The 25,000-nt window shown below is 44.3% G+C and overlaps 1 protein-coding gene across 5 annotated transcripts in view; it reads right to left on the reverse strand.

The window, feature by feature from the left end:
* Positions 1-25,000, reverse strand: part of LOC143035830 (sestrin homolog) — a 128,108-nt gene that overhangs the window by 73,485 nt on the left and 29,623 nt on the right. For 2 of the 5 annotated variants that reach the window (XM_076202860.1, XM_076202861.1), the window contains exon 2: positions 10,242-10,319. The exons of 2 other annotated variants lie outside the window; for them this stretch is intronic. In XM_076202860.1, the coding sequence (XP_076058975.1) occupies positions 10,242-10,319 (78 nt within the window). Of the gene's footprint in view, positions 1-8,276; positions 8,296-10,241; positions 10,320-25,000 lie in introns of those variants that run through there. One more of the 5 variants, XM_076202865.1, reaches the window with a different exon arrangement.

The raw sequence follows: 25,000 nt of genomic DNA on the forward strand, positions 1-25,000 counted from the left end.
AATCCATTTAAAAATGTTATCTATAAGTTAAAATACAATTGGAACAACACTGTGATGACTCACACCATTAGAAAGTAAAACGTCACCAATTACATGCTTTACAGAAGTCCAGTAAGCACCTCGGAATGACTAGGCAAACGCGTATGCACGTAATACTTCCAGTTTTTATCAGTGACGTTTACTTATATCAATGGTAGTTTTTCGTGCTTATTTTTTTCATTTATTTACAGATAAAATATAGTTATCCTGTTCACGATCATACTGTAACGTGTACAGGTTGTTCAAGCCGTCTGATATTTATCAATTTATGAAAAATGTTTGGAGAGAAATATGCACATATTCTGACAAAACTCGAGACCAGGCCACAATCTAACAGTACTCTATTCCTGTTGAAAGAAAAATTATGCTCTTGTAATATTCCAACAATACAAAAGGAACCGAAAAATCATAGTAACAACTTTTATACCTGTCCCTATAATATTAAGGATACGACGAAAAGAATCAGAAAGTACTCTCATCCTAATCTCCAATCAGCAATAAGACCCATCACCAAAATCATCTGATCTACCAATCTACTCAACCTATTCATCTAGATGATGTAGATACCCACTTATGAGGAAGAGCAGCCCAGAACGTATATTATATATATATATATATATATATATATATTATATATATATTATATATATATATATATATGTGTGTGTGTGTGTGTGTGTGTGTGTGTGTGTGTGTGTGTGTATGTATGTATGTATATATTTATGTATATATGTATATATATATTTATATATATATATATATATATATATATATATATATATATATATATGAAGACCTAAGAATAGGAGCGTGATTCACGAGCCACAAATGCGATGGTAACCAATTTCCCGAAAGGCTGTCAAGTCACGACTGTTATACACATGTTTGAGTAGTAGAGCATGATGTCATCAACATAATCATCTTCGTCATCACACGGATCGGGAACACCTGCACAACAGGGAAGTCTCTGCTTATCCATCAGTTCCTTCCCTACCAAGTGACGAGGACAAAAATCCACGAAGGAACAACACAAAAAGGTTAGTTTTGGGGGGTTAGTGGCCATTCGAGATGTGGTTTGGTGAAAGTGGGCTGGGTTAGGCTGGGGATGGGCTAGGTTTGGGTTCAGGTGGGGTTGGGGATGGAGTTCGTGTGGGGCTTGGATTGGGCTTGGGTGAGGTCAGGATGGAGGCTAGGGTTGTGTTTTTCCTTGATTAAATCCTACAGTACACTCGTTGCTTGCAGACGGTTTTATTCGTCCGAGGGAAGTTTCGTCCTCCTCTTCAAAGATCTAACCCATCTAATTTCTTCCTAGTAATCATTTTCAAACATTGAACACAAAGATAACTCCCAACAATAACTATTCTTTTAACCCACTCCACTTCCCTAGTAGTAAAAGTAATTGTGTCAACGTCAAAATGATTACCAATAGGAACTAACTGCCCTTGTAACACTAGGCTTTACACGAATCTAGAGCTTCATTATCTAGTTTTGCTTAGCTGTAGCACACTGTGCGACATGTCCACAAGGTCGCGTGCCGCGGTAGCCCATGACCGGCCCAAAACGGGGCTTTATCACGTGCTAAATTAGCCCAAACGACGGAGTGCAACCGCGACTCTAACCCCCGTGACCCCTATCACGAAGCGGTCCCCGGCGGACGCGCGCTCACACGCACAAGCACACGCACGTACACTCTGTGGGATTTGAGTTTTCATAGGTAATGGCGAGTTTGTCGGTCACGTGTTTAGCACGTGATCCAACATCATGGTGAACAAACGTCCGCAGTGTACGCACAAAGGATCTCAACAGCTGAAAAATCAGGATAAACTAATACAACTTTTAACTAGCTTAGGCGAATACATCTCGGCACACACGCGCGCGCACACACACACGCACGCACACACACACACACAGACACACACACACACAAAAGAAAGTGGTTCAACTGCTAACCCTTCTATTAGTGCCAATTCTGCCAAGGAGAATCAGCGCGTGTAAGCAGGCTGTGCTACATCGAGCTCAAGTAGGCCTACTGGGTGGCACTCCTGTCTTCTGCAGCTGGTGAGCCGACTGACAATAACCCCCACAACACACCCCATCCCAAGCAACTGAGCTCAATTCAGTTTCAACGCAGTACAGCCACTTTTCTAAGTTCAGTTAACAACTTATTTCGGTTATCTGATGAGAGATGGTGTCATGACTTGTACACTAGGTACATATGCCCGAGAATAAGTATAGTATTTAAAACAACGAATATACCTTAATCACACACACACACACACACACACACACACACACACACACACACACACACACACACACACACACACACACACACACGTGCATTCTACTGCTATGGCGACATCAAATGACAAAGCAAGACTACCGGTGAACCTGGAAACCCAGCGACTAAGTTGACAAGCCAGAGGGTTTCAATCCTCTTTTCGAATAGGGCTTCTTGTCCCCCCCACCCACCCTCCTTCCCTCTCTCCCTATCCAGTTCGACCCTACGGATTTTCCTTTCTACAGTATGATGAGTCGCGAGTGTTTCAGACGTACCTCAAAGGACACTGTCCTGTGGTAGTCCGGAAGCTCCCAGCGATTTATGCTCATCCCGACAATCCGAGCGATTTCGGTCACTGCGTGAACTACTCCCTACCTTTCTTTCTATCATTACACTCCTTTAATACAAAAGACCAGTGAAGTTTGTGCGCACGGTAGTAAAAAGGGTCAAAGCCAACTGGGAAGCGATGTCAATCACTACGATCGACAACGTGTAACGGCCCATCAATCAACCACCCCGGGTCAATTTACCCCCAGTGGCCTATGAACCCCTAGAGAGGTGTGGGGGGGGGGGTTCCACAGGTTATCACAAACCGAAAAATAGAATGCCGATTTTATTCGGTGTCTGAAATGATCTCCACGAGGCTAAGGAACAGCAATACATAAGTATGGAACGTGCGCGCGCGCAAGACACTTGACGCTGACAACCCATAGCCGGAAGATTTCTCTCAAATATTATATTGATCTTGTGCAGCATTGTGTGCATGTCGGGTGGCATCAGGCTGCCTTTGTTCTGTATATCCCTGCTATGTATTGCATGTGACCATCCATCATATACAAATCAGAATTACACAAGCACAAACTAAAGTACAAACGCATGCACACACGCAAAAAAATATATATACATTCTTACAACCACATTAAATATAACGAACTAGTTATTGCAAAGATCTAGGAACACGCAAAACAAATAATTGTATACATTTATAAAGAAAAAGAATATGTAGCCACAATGCCTGAACAATGGGATTGGGTGGAGGCGAGTATGGGGTGAGGGTGGGGGGTTAGGTAAGTTGGCTTCCATGCAACCACATCTAAGCTCGTCTCTTCAACTTTCCCAAATTAGGTTGACGGACTTTTCTATTCCTAGTAACGACCTTGTGTCAGACCGATTCGAACAAAGCAGCTCCAAGCCCCGAGTGATCGATGCATTATGACTCACGGGTTATCTGACCGAAGTGAACGGGTAATAGCAAACTCTGGGACGTCATCTATGCCGGCTGCACTCGCATATGTTTACTTGTTTGTGTACTCGTTTACTTGTGTCATTGTTTATCTAATTGATTTACTTAGTATGGTAGCAATTAGTTTTCCAACGGTGCTTCCATAAACGAAAGGAAATAGTACAAATGTTTCGTTCTAATAATCGCAACTTATGATAGTTACATTCGTTGCATTTTGTCAAATTTGCCTATCAATTCGACAAGATCAGTCAAGCATGTTCACATTTGTATTAGGTAATGGATGAAGTGCAACTACGTTTTAACTTTTGGCGTTCATATAATCTCAAATTTATTCTAGCAACCATTTGGCGATTTTGTTCAGTAAAGTGAAGCTCCCGTGGATGCCAAAGTAACTACATTTATTTTTTCTTTCCATCCACAATCCATTCAGTGGACTAACGGCACGATGAAAGAAAAAAAAATATGAAAGGGTTCATCACGGATGGCCTGTTAGGAATTCAAGTCCGGCGGATGGGAAAACAGAATCCTGTTGTTATGGCAACGGACTTCACAACTAAATCCGGACGACCGTCTGTTCCAGGCCACGCTCCACTGCCTTCCTGTAAGATCACGCCCTCTGCTCTTTGTTATTTTTAGTATTACACTGGGGCGAATTTCTTCACCTTCTCCGATCACAGCGCCCCCTGCAGTCAGGTCTAGGTAGTGTAGCAATACCCCTGGTTACAGGAACTACATCTACATGACAAGAGAAGTTTCCAGCACCCCTAAATTTTATTTAAGAACCCCAGGTTAAGATACGTTGCACTATGATATTGCCTTGTAATAATATGCAATTCAAAAGTGGATATTTTAGGGGGATATCTTGAGATTTCACTTCACACAAGATTTACATCAAGGGTCAGTAACCTTGAGAATGCCCCGTTTCTTTGACTTGCGGAACTTTGCGTGCCATCAGTTCTCTTAACATGCAAGTTACTGCCATATATGCAACTTACAGAAATGGGGAGCCAATGAATATTAATTTCTCGACATTCTGGTTTCTATTTGAATCTGTGTAATGATTTTTTTTCGTGTGGCAACATTTTTTCGATACAGGAACAAGTTTTCAAAATCATCTTGCGTTCCAGTGCCAACTCTGTCATGTGCCAATTTTGGCACCCGTGCCAGAGGTTGCCCTACCTTAAATGATAACAGAGCTCGGCATACAAATCACCCTTTGCCAATTATCAATCAAACCCGCTACCATCCTAGAATTCTGTTCAAATTATCAGTCACTTTATTGTTAGTATCCCCCCCTTTCATAAAAATCCAAATGCATTCCTACTGTCCTTTAAAATCCAACGGGTTAAAAGAGTTCATCTATAGATTGCAGTCTTAATCAATAACACTGGCTGCCTATTAATTGGTACACAATGAAATTTATTGATAATTGTTGCCTTTTGTTTCATCGACTAGAAACCCACTGTCCCAACAGCTGTGAAAAAAAGGGGTAGTCGAAGTTGATCAAAGTATTTGACCCGGTCCGGAGATAGAATACCAGCCTATTGAGGGCGCAGGGGAGAAGGCCTTCACCGATGTTCATCTAATAGGAGCATTACGCCTCTCGTTGGTACCAATGGAACCATTTCACTATATTCAAATCCCACGTATCTATGGAATATGTACGCCAGACCTTTTTTCGTTATACGCCCATAATAACCCGGAACGATCCTATGTTCAGATGATTTTTAACTACGTCTCCTCTATGTTCGTCAAATCACAATCTATATTGTTCGTCTAGTCTGAACAGCATATAGCACTTGAAAAAAAATTAAGTTAATAAAAAAAAATACACACCTATCAAATAAAAAACCCTGCACATAAGGAGGGCGTAAATACGAAATCTAAAACACGTGACCCCCTAGTCTATACTATTCATTCCTGATATAGTTTGATAGTGGCATAGAATATCTTTCTAACTGACTATCAAAACTATTGTTTTTCTTCTATCCGCTGCATCACCTACATCCAGTAACTTCAATTTACCCTCAAGCGATATATGCATGACAGCCTTGTTTGTGCATACATGTGTGTGTGTGTGTGTGTGTGTGTGTGTGTGTGTGTGTGTGTGTGTGTGTGTGTGTGTGTGTGTGTGTGTGTGTGTGTGTGTGTGTGTGTGTGTGTGTGTGTGTGTGTGTGTGTGTGTGTGTGTGTGTGTGTGTGTGTGTGTGTGTGTGTGTGTGTGTGTGTGTGTGTGTATTTCTATAAAACCAATGTGGCTCTGTTACTGATTCCGGGAAAACTTTAGCCTCACTCCAGCAACAGCAAGTCATAAGAAACTTGATCCTGTTGCCACAAGTCCCTGCACACTCCGTTCCGATCAGGCGTGTTCTATCATGTCGCTTTGCATCAACATCTTCAATACGGAAACGCAGTACAATTTACTGTTAATACCAAATTACTTTATTCAGTTCAAATTTGACCCCCTTAACTGAACAATGTTTCCTACAATTTGAAACACGTTCGGCCATGAAGAGAAGGTAGGAAGGGAACAAGGAGGAAGGAGCCTCAATCGACTAAAATCTACAGACGTGCCAGAATCTACACTGCAAGTAACCGCATTCAACTTGTGCATCAAGTCAACCGACGCCTGTGGTTGACCTGTTGACCAGAAAAGTCGATATTACGCCGTAACATGCATCCTGCAACCGTGAGGAGGTCGAACAAGCAACACAAGCAACATAACCATGACTCATAAGCATTTGACCTCACCGAGCCACCCCGTTCAGGAAGCCCGCGGGTTTCAAAGTTCAAACATGGCATAGATATACATTCTAGTTTCAAATATAAATGACGTAGATAAAAAAGAATAACAAAATATAAATATATAAATAAATAAATAGACAAATGACTAAAACTGATCAAACAAGAATCTCGGTCGTGTCCAGGAAGACCCAGCGGTGAAGATCAGGCACGACTGTCATGGCGGGAAAAATGCAACTCAGTGTCGAGTAAACACGGCTCAAAACAAATCCTACTTTTTCAACAAACTTAAACGAGTACCTGGTCTTCTATAAGAGGTCTTACCAACGTTCTAGAAACTAGGCCGGGTAGGGTGGGGAGAATAGGGAGGGGGGAAGGGGGCTAAGTCTATCTGCTCTCTCCGCGACGGATAAAATGTAACGAGTTCCAACAAGTACAGCCCAGACAAAACTAAGGATTTTTCATCAACTCTCAAACACCCAACGTGCTGCGTCAAGATACAAAATGACTCGCCAGGATTCGCATGTCAAGCCGACCCGATGGCTGGGGCGTTCTTTATTCACAGTCACATATGCATGAGCAACCTCTGACTAAGACGACAGTGCACAAGTGTGCACGCACACCAAGTGACGGTCGGGCTGCGTGTCCGCCTTTGTGACAGCCAATGTGCTTACACGTGTTGCGAACAAGAAAGCACTAACTTTCACCATGTTGCCGCACTTCTCGTATTTACTTTTACCCTATAGCCAGGTGAATCATCTGAGGGGTGGCGACTTCAAAGTAGTCTTGATCGAGTGTGCTGCATATGCCACACAGGATTACATGCGAGAATGCACGACAATATTACGAACGTGTCTACCCATGAAGATAAGCACCCAGTTTGAGCGGTTACATCTAATATTAGACCTCACAAAAGTGCGGGCAATAATAAATCGGCACGCGTGCCTGCAATTCAAAGCGCATGCTCATTCAAGTCTTGCATGCACAAAGTTTTCCATCCCTTCTTTTAGGTGGGGTGGCCGAATCAAACCATGCTTGTGCTTTCACTCTTTGTGAAAAAAAACACGAAGATATGTGGGGGGGATGGCTATACCCCTCAGTCTGCCGTATCTAATCACCTTTTATGAATAGGGAACACCGTGGCCGTATTCTTGTTCCCTGTCACTGGGTGAACGCGTATTAAGTTGAAGCACGTGCCCCATGTCACGCACAGAAAATTCCACAAAGGAAGACATGAAAGAGGGACAGTGGGGGGAGGAATGAGAGGGGGAATTACAGAGCAAATTTGAAACAAAGGTGCATTCGCATGCACGGCACACCAATTGCTTGGGACGACTTAGTGCTTGGCTTAGAGCTATTTTTGTATGCAAAACACCTCGTCCGAGTTTCTTCAAGAGGTGTTCTTCGCTCCAAAACTGCCCACGACTGACGCTGCCCATCCTGCACCAGACTGGAGCCAAAACAAACCAACTCCAATCACACAATTGGCGGAATTTAATATTTTATTCTAGACAACGCAAAACACACACACGCAGGCATCTGGCATCTTATCCGGAAGGTGATTATGCACACACTAGCAAATCAATCTGAGCTTTCTGGTGATAATACTGATCACAGGTCCAGCACGTGATCCAAGATCATGGTGAATCACACACACTGCTCGTACATTGCATGAACACCAAGCTATCACTCAGATCATATATTTCCTCATAGTATCTAAAAAAAAAATTTTTTACATTTTGTTCGTCTGTTCCTAATTTTGTACCAAATTTTAATTTCGTTTATTCTAAAACCAAAACGTTTTAGTTAAAAATAGAAGAATATTTCACTCCCTACATTGTTGACAGATAATTCGTTAAGATTATTATATCTAAGCAAACTACAAACTTTTCCATTTTGGTGAGCCAATCACCTCTCCAATTGGCTGTTACGAGTAAAATATTCAACATGAACAACAATGATAATACTCACCATATTTTGTCATGAAGACTACACTTTATCCAAATTTGTAACGTTTGTAAGTTTCAAATTTGAATCTATTTGCCCAATCAGGTCAGTCGACGAATAGCAACTATTCCACTTGTTGAAAAAACGTTAACATAGAGGTTGCCTTCGATAAATTCCTGTTTGAATGCTTGCTAACAACCAAGTCGATACAAAAATTTGAACATTATATAAGACTGTGATTGCTCAAAATTATTGATATTACTGGAGATGACTGGAAAAATAATCTTTACATCTTCGAATATTCAACAATTATCTAATTTTCCCCATTGTTGCAGCCAGTGACGTCATGTCGCTGCCTTGGAAGGACCGTTATCTTTAGGTACGTTGACGTACTTTATATATTTTATCCTGGCTAACGCGATATTATCATCATTAACATTTTACTCAATGGAGGCGGCAAATATATTTTTCTGTGTTTCTTTTTTCACCCCTTCCCTTTCTGGCCTCAACTTAAAAACCTTCATTATACCATTTCAAATCCAGACGATTTCATTCAGTTTTGAAAATACTTGGACCTCAAGTGGTTAAACGATAAATAATAAAACAAATACAAGTATCACTAAAACGTCGACCAAATGTCAGTCGTTCTGTAGCAGATGAGACTTGCGGTCGGCATGAAAGATGATAATGCTGCCAAGCTCATCACGGCAAGCCAGTTGTTCTATGATACTTCTGATAACATTGCTCGTCGAGGTTACAATTATTCACCAGCCGGCACAATCGTTGGTCACGATTTACTAGCAGTAAACACTCTAGTCATACTCTACCATCACCAGAATATATTGAATTTGAAGTAGCTACCGATTTTCTTTTTCCGAGCACCATATCGTGCCTTGATGTCGCCTACACGAACTCGTACACAAAAGAAAAACTACCAAACTTTATTAGCAATTACCACGTGGTTCAACACTACACTTAGATTTTTTCCAAAGATTTGTGAGGAACCAAGGATCGTTGTCGGCCGTTGCGGGGCTACGAGTGGCACCTGTATATTCACATACATTTTACGATCGGAAACTAAACTCCACTCCTTAAATAAATCCTTTACCACTTTTGACTCCACTTTCTGACGTAAGACATCATCCCGAAGGAGTGAAGAGAGATTGCTGACAAACTAACTCCATTCTTCTGCCGTCCTTGAATCCCTCCTCACCTCTGTCCCCTCTTAAGCGCGAGTTACCAAAAATAGAAACGTTAGTTTTCGCCAAAATACAAATTAATATCCCTTAGTATGAAAAAGATTATTGGATATAAGACACGGAGACGGGGAAGTTTACTGTAGAACAGAGTAAAATACATTTACGTTAACTAAACAAATGTTACTTACGGCGAGTCAACTTTCTAATAGCTAATGCTACCCACAGTTTGTTAATTTCCTATTCCCCTTAATATATATATTATACAAATTTGTGTGCAAGCAAACAGACATACACAGAATTCCGCTTCTGCTATTGGAGGAGGGGTACTTGTGCAAACCGGTCATTTTGCCACCTCTAGACAGTAAGACCTCTAAGCTTGCAGGGAAGCCAAACGCTCACCCATCCCTCACTCCCTCCCCTGCCACTGACGACTGAGAGTACAAGTCAAACTTACGAATGTTTTACTATTAAGATTTCTTACACTAGAAACTCTATATACATCACGACGGTTTCTCTTTCCAAATAATCAAAATAAAAACCACCCGCAGTTATGCATTCAAAATAAAATTATCAATTAAAAGTTAATGAAATTCAATTTCCGGACTTAGTCTTATTGTTTGGGAAAGCCCCTTTTTTCGAGAATACAATCATTTTGCATTTGGTATAAGAAAAGAATGCCCAGTGTGATGCACAACACCTGCCAACAGCCAGCCACAGTTCACTGACCGCTGAAAATGGGCAACATAAAAAAGAAATAAGCAAAGAATATATCACAACAGCATTTGATTACCTTATACTGAGCACCCTTCCTCGTCTTCTCAACAGCAATGATCACACCAGCCGTGGAATCTTGAATATCCAGACTCACCTGAAAAAAATAAAAGAAAACAAGTTACCAACAGCCTGAGCAGGTCCACTGGCACGTAGACACACATTTACCTCCGCATCGAACGCATCTTGAGCACTTCTCACGCTGAACGCAAGACGACTTGGCAACAAGGTAGACGCCGCTCTTGCGGCAAAGCGACCCAACACTCCAGTCCAGTAACCAGTTGTAAGGGCACCGGCTGTACGGTGACTGAACACCATGTCACGCCGTCCACCCTTGTGCATTAGCATATTATGTGATGACAACGCCCCTGCACGTGCGCAAGCATGACGTGAGATATGCAGGGCGAGTGCATATGATGGTGATGTTAAGCAACCGTTTCACAAAACCAAAGATCGTAAAATTGGTCTTCACGAGTGAAGAATCTTTCTCTTGCAAGGAAAATACTGTCCGCTTATATCTCCCTGGTTTTATCTAATATTTCCAACACTGTTATACATTGGTATAAAAAATAAATCCCTCCTGAAAACGAAATTTCATAGGTTCAACACCAAGACCCAATTTTCATAGGATTTCATGTAACTGTGAACTGTATATATATATAGATATATATATATATATATATATATATATAATATAATATATATATATATATATATATATATATTAAATAATCTAAAAAATTCAAACCAAATTCTTTGTTATGCGTGCGTGTAGATTTTTTTAAGTGGAGATTGTGCCTCTTGCACGTTGGGGTGTACCTGAAGTTCCTCGAATATTCACTGCATGAGAAATATTCTGTTGATATTCCATACAAGGTGGTAATAGATCAGACAACGTTGCAGCCAAGTTGGGAAAATCGAGGACAGGCTCGGGGACAGCTTTTGCCGTTACAAACGCTTGCCTTTACAGACATTTCCCATTATACGCCCCCTTACCGTTACAAGCCTTCTTTCCGTTACACCTTCCTTCCCACACGTCCCAATTCCGTTACATGTCCTCTTCCCGTTACGAATAATATTTAATTTAGGCAAAGTATGTCGCATAACACAGACCAGACGTAAACAGCTGATAACGACTGCGTGACAATGGCCACGTCATGTGACAAGCTACACTCGTTAGCTTCTCGAATGTTCTCGCTTTCTAGAATATTCCATATGGGTTGTAGATTCTTAAACCTCCCTTTCCACATATGATTCTTCTTTTACCCTACTCTAGATTTCTGGAAGTCTCTTTTTTATATTCTAAATTCTGAGTCTTTGAGGCCTAAATTCGACTGCTTGTTCTTACTTACCTGATGATTTCATTCAGCAAGAGTTAGAGCAATGGAGAATTAAAAAAAAGAACAAGAGCATCGACAGTTTCTCTGACAAGAGGAAGAAACTCTTGGAACAACACACGCACATGCGCGCGCACACACACACACACACACACACACATAAATTAGAGCTTGAAGCCTACGTAGGGTGACCTTGTTTAGGTAAATCCTATGCAGGGAACAATACACAGGAAACATGTCAAACCACTTACATTCATGACAATTTGGGCAACTACTACACGTCATAGTCGGCTAAGGGTCGATCGTATACCTGAACGAAAACTCCATCCCCTTTGGGGTGAAGCCGTCGCATGAATGAAACCAACTGGCGCGTCTCACCCCTCCGCACAAACAAGAAAAAAGTATAGTGTGTCACAAGACTTGGTTAAATCCCATTTCTCTGCACTGAACATGCACCCAAGTGACGACAGACTTTTGTTGAGTTCAAGAGCCTATGTGCGTGAGAGAGTCAATGGAAATACTACAACTCCATGCAGCCTAACGACTCGTAGGCCATCCCTATCATTCTCACATAAGCGCGCGCGCACACACACACACACACACACACACACACACACACACACACACACACACACACACACGTGTGTATAGATAAAAGGATGGATCGACTAAACCCCCTCCAGTATGGGAAGCATCTCTCGCATCAAAACAAGACGCCAGGCCCAAGGATGGGTGCCTGAACTTCGTGGTATCGTGCGAGAAGTCGAAAAGGAACACCTCCCTAAAGGCTTTCAAGCCCATCAACACCCTCACCTTCACGTAAAGGTAATCATCATTCGTAACACCTAAAATTTTCTTCTTGATCCAACTTTCTCAACGAGGGCAGGCAAACTTTGTTATCAAAACTGAAGTCACCAACACCCACGCTCACATCACAAACATGCCAACAAATCTTCTCCAAAATATCTACGGTAGGGCATGGAGACCGTTGACGATTGTTGTGTGGGCGCGGATTGTCGGTAAAAATTATGGTACAATAACACCTTAATAAAACAAACACACCAATACTAGTTTATAAACAAACAAGAGGAACATGAAAAACTAATTCATTCTACACCTTCGTCTTCGTTTTTTGAAATCTTCCCGCGCCACGGGCCGTTGCTGCTTGCTATTCCTTGCCTTGCCAACCAAGGCCTACGCCGCCGACCGACAACGACGACGCCTCCTCCCCGGCCCCATCGACCCGCGTCGCATCCCCCCCCCCTCCGGCCAGCCCCCACGCCGTCACCCTTCGCCCTATATCACCATGGAACCCCAAACCGAAACAAAGGACTGTGTATGTTCACATGGCAACAACTCCTTTCCTTCCTTCTCTGCCCACCTACCGCGGCGTGATCCAAGACTTTCGGGGGGGCAAATGCACCCGGTTAAGTTTGGCTGCTCTGCCTATCACGGAGCGTCGATGGACAAACCAACTTAATGCCTATACACAGAACTCCTCCTTCACTCCCTCGTTATTACTCGCGTTGGTCAAACGAACTTGTTACCCATACACAAGACCCCCCTCGTTAGTAACATTGGCTCCAACTTTTTTTTTCCAATTCTTCAGAAAACCAACACTAATGATACGGTGATGTACTTCAGAAGACTCGTTTGAAGTCTTTGTATCACAGGCTGACGGATGCTATTTGAGGACTTCTTTTCTATTTACGTATATATCTTTGTCCTCCCGTTACCTTTTTTGTATTTTGCCAATTACTAGTATAACCAATTACTGCGAACGACCACCCAAACAGAAGTTCAACTTGGCAAAACAAAACTAATTCTATCGGCCAGGCTCTGCAGTTGAAAGCTCAACAAAAACAAAAATATATTTCGCTTTTCGACATCTAACTGGCGCATTTATCTTCACTCTTTAGGGCAGGAGTGAGTTAATCCTCGGCCATGAATAAAATACGCCTGACGTTAGCCAAACAAATAAACACAAACAAATAAATTAATAAACAAGAAGCTTCCGACTGGGTAACGAGACAAATTTTTATATATCAAATCTATTTACTTGTTATTTTACTTATTCATGGTTATTCATTTAATTAGTAAAACATCTTTGCGTTCACCATAAAAAAAAACACGGCTCACACGTATAAATCCCTTCTGTGACACTTTTCCTTTAACTTGTCTGCCGCCAAGCTATTTTATTCATCTCTGTGGCACCCTCTTTGTTACAAAGAGCCTCCCATAACCGTGTGGGAGCTTATATTCTTCACCCCCCTTCCCATCAACCACCCCCACCACCAGTACAATCTCTTCAACGGAACCAGCACCCTCCCCCTCCCCCTCCCCTCCCCTGTTACTACGCACCATAGGTACTCCATTCCCCTTGATCCCCCTTTCCCCCTCCCCCCATTCTCCCTCTCCTGGGAATCTCCCACCTCGTGGCCGGAAGACGAGTATGAAGACAAAGAACCGATGCCACGATTTTGAAGACAAGAGTCGAAAGCCACGATCACGGGCCCAACTCCTCAACAAAGTACATGATTCTCAAGATCTTTGATGAAGCACCACCAAGAGTAGTTCCAGGGCCCAAAACAAAGAACGGAGATCCAGTGCCACGAAGAAGGACGAAGCAGCAAGGTTCCGTCTTACGCTCAGCGCGACAAAGAAAGATACGACGCCACAAGTTCTAGGCTGGTGCCACGACGATGTAACAATGCCACAACTTTTAGCCCTAGTAACAAGCGAATAAATATACAAATAAACAAGTAAATAAATAAACAAATATTGAGCTCTGTACCAGAATAATGAACGAAATCATTTAAGCACATAGATGAAAAAAAAAAGAAAAAAAAAAAAAAAAAAAAAAAAAAAAATGTAGCACATTTCAGTGCCACAATAAAGAACAGCTTTAGGACCGACGTCAGAACAAAGGACAGGGTCACTTCTTGGGCTCTGTGCAGCAACAAAGAACCCCTGGGCCATGACCACACCCATAACCATAACCTCTACTCTGAAAGTGCCTAAGCCACAACCTTAGGTCGAGCGCCAACTCCACATCAATATGTTCAAAACAACAACAGAGCCTTGGGCTTGCTGGGACAACAAAGAGGAGTTCGAGAGCCTTAAGACTAAGTCCGGTGCCACAATTAAGGACAACGTACCAAGGCCATAGCCTTCAGCCCCAAGAAAGGGCATAGAGCTGAAGTCTCAACGTTAAGTCTGGCACCAAAAACAAAGGAAATGCTGATGTCACAACCTTGGGCCCGGCACCAAATCAGAGTGCCAATGCCACAACCCAGTGTCAGAGTTAGGGACCAAGGTCATTTTGACAACCCGAGTTTGGCACCAAATCAATGTCACTGTCACAATGTTGGACCCGCCACTAGAGCAAAGATGATTGCCAATGCTATAACCTTGGCCCTGAGGTCATATGGACCAATTGGTCAGCATTGCAATCTCAGGTTCGGTGGTACAACTGAGGTCACAATCCAAAAGTCCCAACTTCAGTCATAACATCACTCACAAACTTTGTAATAACTTTAGGAACCATGTGGCGATCTCAGGCTACAAAGAACCGATACTACAACCTAGCACTGTTCTTTGTAGTTCTAGATTATCCTCTTAAGGATAAACCTAATCCAAATTTCGATCAAAATCCTTCTTCAGTTTTGACACGAGGTATAATGTCAACACCATTCAATTGAACGCCAAATTAATTCAGGCTATAATTAGACTAAGATACTACTTGATTCAATTAAGGTGCAGTCGCTCATTAAGGTACAGAGGAGGCTAATCGTCATTTCTTGATGGACGGCGAGGCACTTTGTACGTTCTATTCTGGTTAACATTAAACGTATTTGGGAGTTTTCGTGGCATTAAGAATACTAAACGTTTACAAAATTTTGCCAACAACGTTTGTTACCTTTACGAATTTTGTTACAAATCTTATTTCTTTTTCAAATATAAATGAATAATAAATATGAACTTAATAGTTGTACTGTTCAATACAATATTGTTGGCGAAAATTATTAAAGGTTCGAGGTTTTGTTGTCATGAGGATACTTGTAATTTAGGTTCTGGGAGGAGGGGGGGGGCAAGATTGTAGAAAATGGGATGAATAAAATCGTGTGGCGACAGCCAAACTAAAAAAGAAAATCACAACGTAAGTGACGAGGAATGCATCAACACCCGTAATAATAATAATAATAATAATTATAAAATAAATATATGTATATATACACACAATATAAAAAATTAAAAATAAAGTAAAAAATAAATAAAAAAGAAACAAGATCAATAATAACAAAAATAAAATAAAATCCTTCTCACTATGTCACAGCATGGACCACTTCTACCACCACTGCACACCCTTTGCTCCAATTACCCACCCCATGAGAAAATGTACTTCTTCACTGTGGAACCACATCTTGGCACCAAATGTCAGGTCGCGCGACATAACCCCAGACCTGAGTCAACCCAACACCCCGAAGGTACGGTCGTAATGTAAACAAACACGATTATAAAACGAGGCAGACAACCAATATAATGACGAAGGTGGAGGGAGAGGGGGAGGGCTAAACGCTTCTACTCGTCTCTAAAGAAGTAGAGTAGAGGGGAGGGGTAGGGGAAGGGAAGGGGAGGGAATGGGACGGGGGAGGGAATGGGACGGGGGAGGGAATAGGACGGGGGAGGGAATAGGACGGGGGAGGGGAGGGGGAAGGGGAGGGAATAGGACGGGGGAGGGGAGGTGAGGGGAGAGAGAAGGGGAGGGGAGAGGGAAGGGATGGGAGGGGGAAAGGGATGGGGGAGGGAAGGGTATAGAAGGTGGATGGGGATGACAAGGGGAAAGGGAAAAAGGGATGGGATGAGAGGGGGAAGGAGATGGTAGGGGGAAGGGGATGGGAGGAGGGAAGGGTATAGAAGGTGGATGGGGGTGACAAGGGGAGGGGGGAAAGAGGTGGGAGTCGAGTGGGAGGGGAAGGGGAGGGGACGGACAGGGGATGGGACCGGAAGGGAATGGAACATGAAGGAAATAGGAGGGGGAAGGAGATAGGATGGGATGAGGATGGGAAAGGGAATGGGAGGGGAGGGGAAGGGAATGGGAGGGGAGGGGAAGGGAATGGGAGGGGAGGGGAAGGGAATGGGAGGGGAGGGGAAGGGAATGGGAGGGGAAGGGAATGGGAGGGGAGGGGAAGGGAATGGGAGGGGAGGGGAAGGGAATGGGAGGGGAAGGGGGAAGAGGGGAAGGGGAGTGGGAAGGGGAGTGGGAAGGGGAGTGGGAAGGGAAGGGGATGGGAGGGGAAGGGGATGGGAGGGGAGGGGAAGGGGATGGGAGGAGGGGAAGGAGAGGGGAAGGAGAGGGGACGGGGGGGGGGAAGGGGAGGGGACGGGAGGGGAAAGGGGGGACGGGAGGGGAAAGGGGGGACGGGAGGGGAACGGGATGGAACGGGAAGGGGACGGGAGGGGAAGGAGAGGGGACGGGAGGGGAAGGAGAGGGGACGGGAGGGGAAGGGAAAGGTACGGGAGGGGAAGGGAAAGGTACGGGAGGGGATGGGAAAGGTAGGGGAGGGGAAGGGGGTGGGAGGGGGAGGGGTAGAGGAAGGGGATGGGAGGGGAAGGGGTAGAGTGGGAGGGAAAGGGGATGGGAGGGGAAGAGGATGGGAAGGGGATGGGATGGGATGGGGAGGGGAAGGAGATGGGATTGGGATGGGATGGGGAGGGGAAGGGGATGGGGGTGGGAGGGGAAGAGGAGGGGACGGGAGAGGAAGAGGAGGGGACGGGAGAGAAAGAGGAGGGGACGGGGGAGGAAGGGAAGGGGACGGGAGGGGAGGGGACGGGAGGGGAAGGGGAGGGGACGGGAGAAGGGGAGGGGACGGGAGGGGAAGGGGAGGGGACGGGAGGGGAAGGGGAGGGAACGGGAGGGGAAGGGGAGGGAACGGGAGGGGAAGGGGAGGGAACGGGAGGGGACGGGGAGGGAACGGGAGGGGAATGGAGGGGAGGGGAGGGGAAGGGGAGGGGAGGGGGACGGGAGGGGGAAGGGGAGGGGACAGGAGGGGAAGGGGATGGGAGGGGAAGGGGATGGGAGGGGGAGGGGAAGAGGATGGCAGGGGATGAAAGGGGAAGGGGGAAGGGAAAGGTGTAATAATATAGTGTGAGAACCAAGAAGTGTGGGAAATGGAGCAAAGGAAGAAGAAGGTTTGGGGGGAAAGAGGAAGGCATGGAGGGATGGATTGGTGGAATGGATGTATGGAGCTGGAGAAGCAATGATGGAGGTTTGAATTATAAAGAGGAGGGATAGAAAACTGATATGAGAAGGAAAGAGCTAGTAGACACGAATGTGGAGGAAGGGACAGGTTGGGCGTGGGGAGTGAGATGGAGATGGAGGAGGAGGAGGAAGAAGTGGAGGAAGAGGGGGAAGTGGAGGAGGAGGAGGAAGTGAAGGATGGAGGAGGTCGGTGGTGCCTTAAGATCTTCATATTGAGCGCGCTGGAGTACTGTTGAGCTACCGAGAAAGCGAGGGCAACATCGCGCGCGCGCACGCGCGTTAGCACGCGAGTGTGTGCTCTGGTAAGATCAAATGCTTCTTTTTAAGCGTGTTTTGTATTTTCTTTGTGTGTGTGTGTGTGTGTGTGTGTGTGTGTGTGTGTGTGTGTGTGTGTGTGTGTGTGTGTGTGATTCACCTTGGCCTTTAGATCACGTGTTGGACTCGTGATCGACAGCTATTTCCCTCCCGGAAGAAAGCTCAGAGCTCGTGTGACCGATCTATGGGTAATGTTGTGACCTTACACGCACACACATGTTGTGACCTTATGCGCACACACACACCCAACTCCCCGCCCACGAGAGGTAGAGTAACGACTCGAAGAGCAGCGATACTGAAATTATTTCAGCCCTGGGCAGGATTCGAACCCGGGTCGCCGTGGTGACAGTCCGGCTCTTTACTAACCGCGCCACCGAGTCGTGTGTGTGTTAGTGTGTGTGTGTATTCACTTGGTCTTTGGATCTCGTGTTGGACTCGTGATCGACAGCTATTTCCCTCCTGGAAGAGAGCTCAGAGCTCGTAGGTCCGATCTATGGGTAATGCTATGACCTTGCACACACACACACACACACACACACACACTCAACTCTCCGCCCACGAGAGTCAGAGTAACGACCCGAAGCGCAGTGGTACCGAAATAATTTCGGCCCTGGGCAGGATTCGAACCATGAGCTGCGGGCCACTATTGTGGCAGCTCAGTGCTCTACCAATTACGCCACGTATCGTGTTTTGTATTTTCTTTGTGTGTGTGTGTGTGTGTGTGTGTGTGTGTGTGTGTGTGTGTGTGTGTGTGTGTGTGTGTGTGTGTGTGTGTGTGTGTGTGTGTGTGTGTGTGTTCATGTACATGCATGCGATTCACTATCACGGTTTTATATCACGTGCTGGGCACGTTGAGTCACTTCCATTCCGAATGAGAAATCAGTTTATATGAACCGATCTATGGCAACTGCTGCGACCGCACATACACAATATGTGTACACATGTGCGTGCGTTATGTGCACACTTGTCAATTTGTCCGTTAGATGTCACATCTGTTCACATCGAACACGTTTCGCGCCATGTTGAACCCACTTGAGCCCAAGAACATCTTTAATCAGTTTGTTCTCATTGACTCCTGACGTTTCCAATCACCTGTGAGACATTTCAAAATCTAATCGATTAAAGTTGCCCTGTCTGGACGAAATTCTTCTTTTTCTTCTTTTTACCATCTCCAGTATTTGAACATGCCCCTTCTAACTTCTCCCTCTCTTATATTCAACTCCTCCCACACCCATTCCACCAAAACACGATATCTATGTCACACGTGAGCGCAAACACGGATACACACACTCCTCTAAACATCTTTCCCTTCATTCTGGCACCTTCGTGGACATAATTTGTGGTCTAAGAATTAAGGAATCTAAAACAATAGGTTGTTTTAAAATTAGATAAATTTATGGATAGGGATGACAAATAGTAAGGGAAATTGAAATGCCTAGTGTAGGCCCTATGGTCTCTTGCAGTCTCCTCCATTCTTATGTTCTTAAAAATGGAGCTTTTATACATTTGGGGACAATATCGCGCCGCAGAAGTGAAGTCACAGAGGTTGTAAAGGAGAGTTCAAGAAGTACAGATGAATGGAATAAGAGCAAGAATCCCGTGATCAACATTCTTTTCAGAGTTTATTCTCTCCAATGGTAAGAGAATACTGTGCGACTCTGGTCCGTAGGAATGCCAGTCACGTCCCAAAAACATTGAGTCCATAAAATTTACAGACTCGATACGTCGTACGGGACGTTGCCATGGGAACCAAAATTATATTTTGAAACACTGGAACAGTCTCTCCGCCAACAGCAGTTTCCGATCCAACCGGCGAATGGTCGATTCTGCTCCCATGATCATTGCTACATTTCATGTCGCCAGGAAATCACTAATGACCACCAGGTGTCCAGTAATCGTTTATAATTTACCCATTAACACCCAGTGTCGTCCCTCCAATCCTTCATTTTTTTCTGGTTAGGAGCATAATGGCAAGACTGCGTCCAACACTACAACGAAAAAACAGAAGAGGCCTGTCCACACATGCAAACTACCCACGATGCAACTTCACAGAAAACGTCACATACTTTATCCTACACTACCCTACCTTACCTAGACAACATGCTATCTCTTCCTTGAAAGATTTGTGGGTCTTTCCAGTGGCCGTTACCGGTTGCATGGGGGCTGTGGGTCTCTTTCATGAGAGACCTGGGGCAACGGGTTGCGTGATCGATTCTAAGATGATTCAGGAGATTTCCTTTTAATCAACCAACCCATCAAAACTAGTGTAACATTTCAAGTTTTTTTATTCCTACTAAAAGCCAAATTATTTTATCCAGGCTGAAGGGCACCACGAGCTAGATGCACAGGATGAAAAATCATAATTATAACAGCTACCCAACTGCACTGTCCACACCTGGGAAACTACTTATAGTACAGTAAAAACATACACCATTTAGGTTTACATTATAATTGCATACGAGTTGTTGCTATCAAAGGTAATGCTGTAATTAGACTTGGATTTTTTTCAATTCTAAAAAAGTCTGCATTAATGTATTCTTTAATCGCACACACATCCCGCCCAGAATTGAAGAATACCATTGCACTGGCAGCCGGCACCTCAGCTCTGATGGGCAAACTCTCATTAGGAAGGGTAATATATGTCCACCACGAGTCCAACACGTGATCCATGACCGTAGTGAATCACTCACATACACAACGTTCAATATAATAGAACAAATCTTGCGAGTTCAAAATGCGCTAGCGGCAGTGATACAGCGTTCATTAAGATTTTATCGTAACATGAACACGTCCTCTCTAAATAGAAAAAAAAATTGTAGGGGTAACATGGCAGAGTCTGGCACAGTCGTACAACTCGCTGAAAAACTTGAGAAGATATTCAGCAGTGGAATCTGACCATCAGCCATTCAGGCCACTGCTGAACAAAAGGCAGTGAGTGAACAGATTATATACTTCCTACTTTATGGAAGCTGTAATACATAAGAAAAATAACCTTGAACCCAAATCCACAGACCACGTCAGGGCGGCAAGACTAAAACGTCAACAGATTATGGACACCAGCTTAGATTCGTCCGACATGACGTCATGTCTTTGTTCAGAGTACTTACTGCACTTCTCGTTGCTCTAGAGCCGGATCCACGAAACACTTTCATGTTGCAGCTTGCAATATTAACACCAAGTTTCTTGCTATTTCTACGAGACTTTTCAACCCGTAAGAGGATTGTGTGGAAAGGCACCAAAGTTGTATCACTACTGGTACACGAATACTCCGGATTCCTGTAGTATGTGACAGTTGCAATATACTACATAATTATGTACAACTGCTTCCACGGATAAGTACTACAGTGAATCTTCTAGGGACCAATGGGAGGTCGTACATTTCCGAGGCGCGAATCTTAGGACAAAATTTATTACTATAACAAAATATTCGATGCAATGGAAAGTTTCCTAAAAGCTCGACAAATGACACTAATCACTGTGGTACTTAGAAATGAATCTAAATGTACTTCAGAAGTACTCCTGGTGCCCTCTCCACGCTAGCGCGTGAGCACACACACACACACACACGTACACACGCATCACTATCAACCCCCACCAACAGCGGAAATATCATATCGAACCACATTTTGTCACGACTGTACAATACTGCATTGCTACACACAATGGAACGCTCGAACATACATCACGTCAGCAATCCCATTCTCTCCTGGGTCATCTCATCTACTAACGCCAAACGATTCTATTCAGTTTGGTGAAGTGCTGGGATTTCGATCACCCAACCGCCAATGCTTACTCCCTTCATGAATAGAGTTTACTGATTCTGTTCAACGCAACACTATTGTTCTCGGGATTGATGACATTGGGGTTACACTCAGCCAGAATAAAAAGGAAAGTACTATGCCGAACCACGATACCGTAATTGAGTAATCTTTTTACTTGCAACCTTCAATACGGTTACGTATCCTGATCTTACTGAGAACTGCATAATCCAATTTAGGGAGAGTCACTGTACATTAGCGCCAAACGCCTTCAGCTGTGATGATCGACTTGTAACGGTTCTCGCCGAGCGTTTTTCATTCGAAATAGAAAAAGTGGTGCGATCAGAATACAACTATACCCCAGAATAATACTCCTATATTCTATTCATTTATGCAGATTGCTATCAAACGATTTTATTCAGCCGAGGGTGGGATAACCCTTCCCAGAATCAAAGGACACACTGCAATAGCAAGACCTTTCATTCCCAACCCACTCCCCCCCCCCTGCCCATATTTACCGAGCGGGAACTCACATTTTGCAATCAAGCTATCTCGATTAACAATGCTATATTACCTTATTTGGCTTGGCTATCGCCAGGCGATTTTAATAATCTGCAATCAAGACGTTCATCCTAACTTAGGCTCGCTGTTCTTACATATGATGCATTATGCCACCTGACTAGCGCCGACTACCGCAAAACATCCCAGCTGTTTGTACAAGTAAACAGGATTGGCTCAGTCCCGACCTTTTGTCATGGTCACACAGGACCCAACTCCGAATGGGAGGGGGGGGGATCCTATGTTCACACACAAACCGTGGACCAACCTCGATTCCCGGACATACTGTCCTTCCGTTATTTTTGGCATTGTGAACTAACCTTTGTCCTTCCTGCCCCCGCGCTCACCACCCCACCCAACCCTCCTTCCCCGCCACCGGAACATCGGCGTGACAACGGCCAAGCTTCCCATCACACTATGCACGCACGTCACTCCAACCGGTTCCTCAACTCCGGCCGGTTGGGTTAGTACCTAGGTCCACGTCAGCCCTGCTTCTGGCTATGTCCCTCTCCAAACCCTTTACAATTTGACAAAGGGTTAGCGAGATGCGTGCATGCAGCCACGGTAGTTTCCAACCGCTACGGGTTGCTAGTCCAAACTCAGCAATGACGTGTGGCCGCTCGAGAACATGCATTCAATTTCAAAAGAAAATTGCTGGCGATTATTGAGCAAAGCATACATTAGCGTGCTATATGCGTAGAACATTTTCGACGTCATGAAAGAAGCAAACACGAGTAGCCAATATCAGCAATTATTACAATATTTATGGAAAACGCCTAAATCCCTCTGCACCACAGGGAAGTCCGAGAGCAAGCCCTGACAAGATCAGTCACCCTGAGAAATAACAGACCAAGGCTATGCTCCAGGGAGTGTGAACAAGGTAAGCTTGAAGTAGGAAGAGGAGCTGAGGGCCAGGCAGACCCGAGGGAGGAAGGGGAGGGAGGGAACCAGAACCGCGCTCGGAGGGTAGGTGGGCGGTCGGTCGATGTTCAGTTGCTCTCCCTTCTCAATCGACCATGTGCAAGAAAGAAAAAATATATGACGACGCCGCCGCCAGCGACAACAAGCCAAGCATCGATGAGATGGGACGCTATGGTATTGGCCCGAAAACGAGAAACGGATATGGCAAGCGTAGGCGCTAGGGCATCAGAAGCAGAAAAGAGTTGAGCCAATTTTCTCATCGTATTTTCCTTACCAAGACGTGAATTGTGTACCAATCACACGTTAATAAATTTTATTAAAAACTAGTGTTTGATGGGTCACTGCAAATGTAGCGAAAAAAAAATACAATGCTTCTCTTTCATAACGGATTCAAACGCTTCACAGGTAAACATCACAAGTCGGCCAAACTCTTCTACATCTCAGGTTTGAAGATGGCTGCTAATGATGCGCCCGATGGGAATAAAAAGGATAAAAGTGGTCAGTCTAGCAAGGACAAGAAGTTGCCTTTTATATCTACGGGAGAAAGGTACGGGTGGCTAGCAAGGCCAGGGCCAAGGTACAAGAAAGGTAGCCCAACCCGTCTCGTCCCAATGACCCTGCAGCTCCTGCGGGCAACGGCTCCCGCCTTCTTCTCCACGACGGACGGATTCTGCCCACGAAGCGCCTTACCGGACAATCCACGATACTTCTACTGGACTCCCAACCCTCCACACCCCTCCTTCCACAAGCACCTAACAGCACGACCCATGGCTTCTTCTACAAGCACAATAAATTCTGCTTTCTACAAACGCACCATGACCCCTGCGTTCTACAAGCACCTATCAATAAACCTTGCCATCTACAACAGCGGTTCCTACATTGGGTGTATATTAAGCCATGGGGTGGGTAACAGGGGGGAAAAGAGATAGAGAGAGAGAGAGAGCTGAAGAATTCAGAGAAACCATTGCGACACTTTGCGGTAGGATATTACAGTACACTAATGCATTACATATATAAACATTCACAGACAATAAATAAAGCATAGCTTTAACTTATGCAATGGTTATTTATACTGACCCAGTTTTGTGATCAGGGTAGGCTTGATATGTCAGGTTAAATTGAGCACAGGTTTAAAACATGGAAACATATTCTATAAGCACGTAACACCTGTAGAACTTAAAATACCCACACTCCATGTCTAAATCAGGCGATGGTTTTCTTTTTTTCCCGATTATATCCATTTTTCGTTAGTGATTTGGTTTCACACCACAATCTTCCTTGCTCAGAGCAAAGGCAGTCTTACGAAATGATTTGGCTTTTGGGGCTGGAAACCCAGCGCGAGTCCCATGCATAAGCTCCTCGACATAATCGGGATTCGAAACCGTGCGGATGACCCCCCCCTGGCGGCTGCTGTCGGCACGTTTTTTATTCTCAACTTGTCTTAAAATTACTTACGTTTTTTCATCGTCTCTATCATGCCTAAAATTAAAGCGGGAATAATAATACTAACAAGAATTATGCTATACAATAAAGATAATGGCTAATAATTGTAACGGCAACAACAATAACCACAAAACACGTGAATTAAAAAAATGGTCTGTCAACCTGGTCAGAACCACCCAATCAA

This window comes from Oratosquilla oratoria, chromosome 19 (genome assembly GCF_046742065.1).
Source record: "Oratosquilla oratoria isolate Oo_2021 chromosome 19, ASM4674206v1, whole genome shotgun sequence".
NCBI lineage: Eukaryota > Metazoa > Arthropoda > Malacostraca > Stomatopoda > Squillidae > Oratosquilla > Oratosquilla oratoria.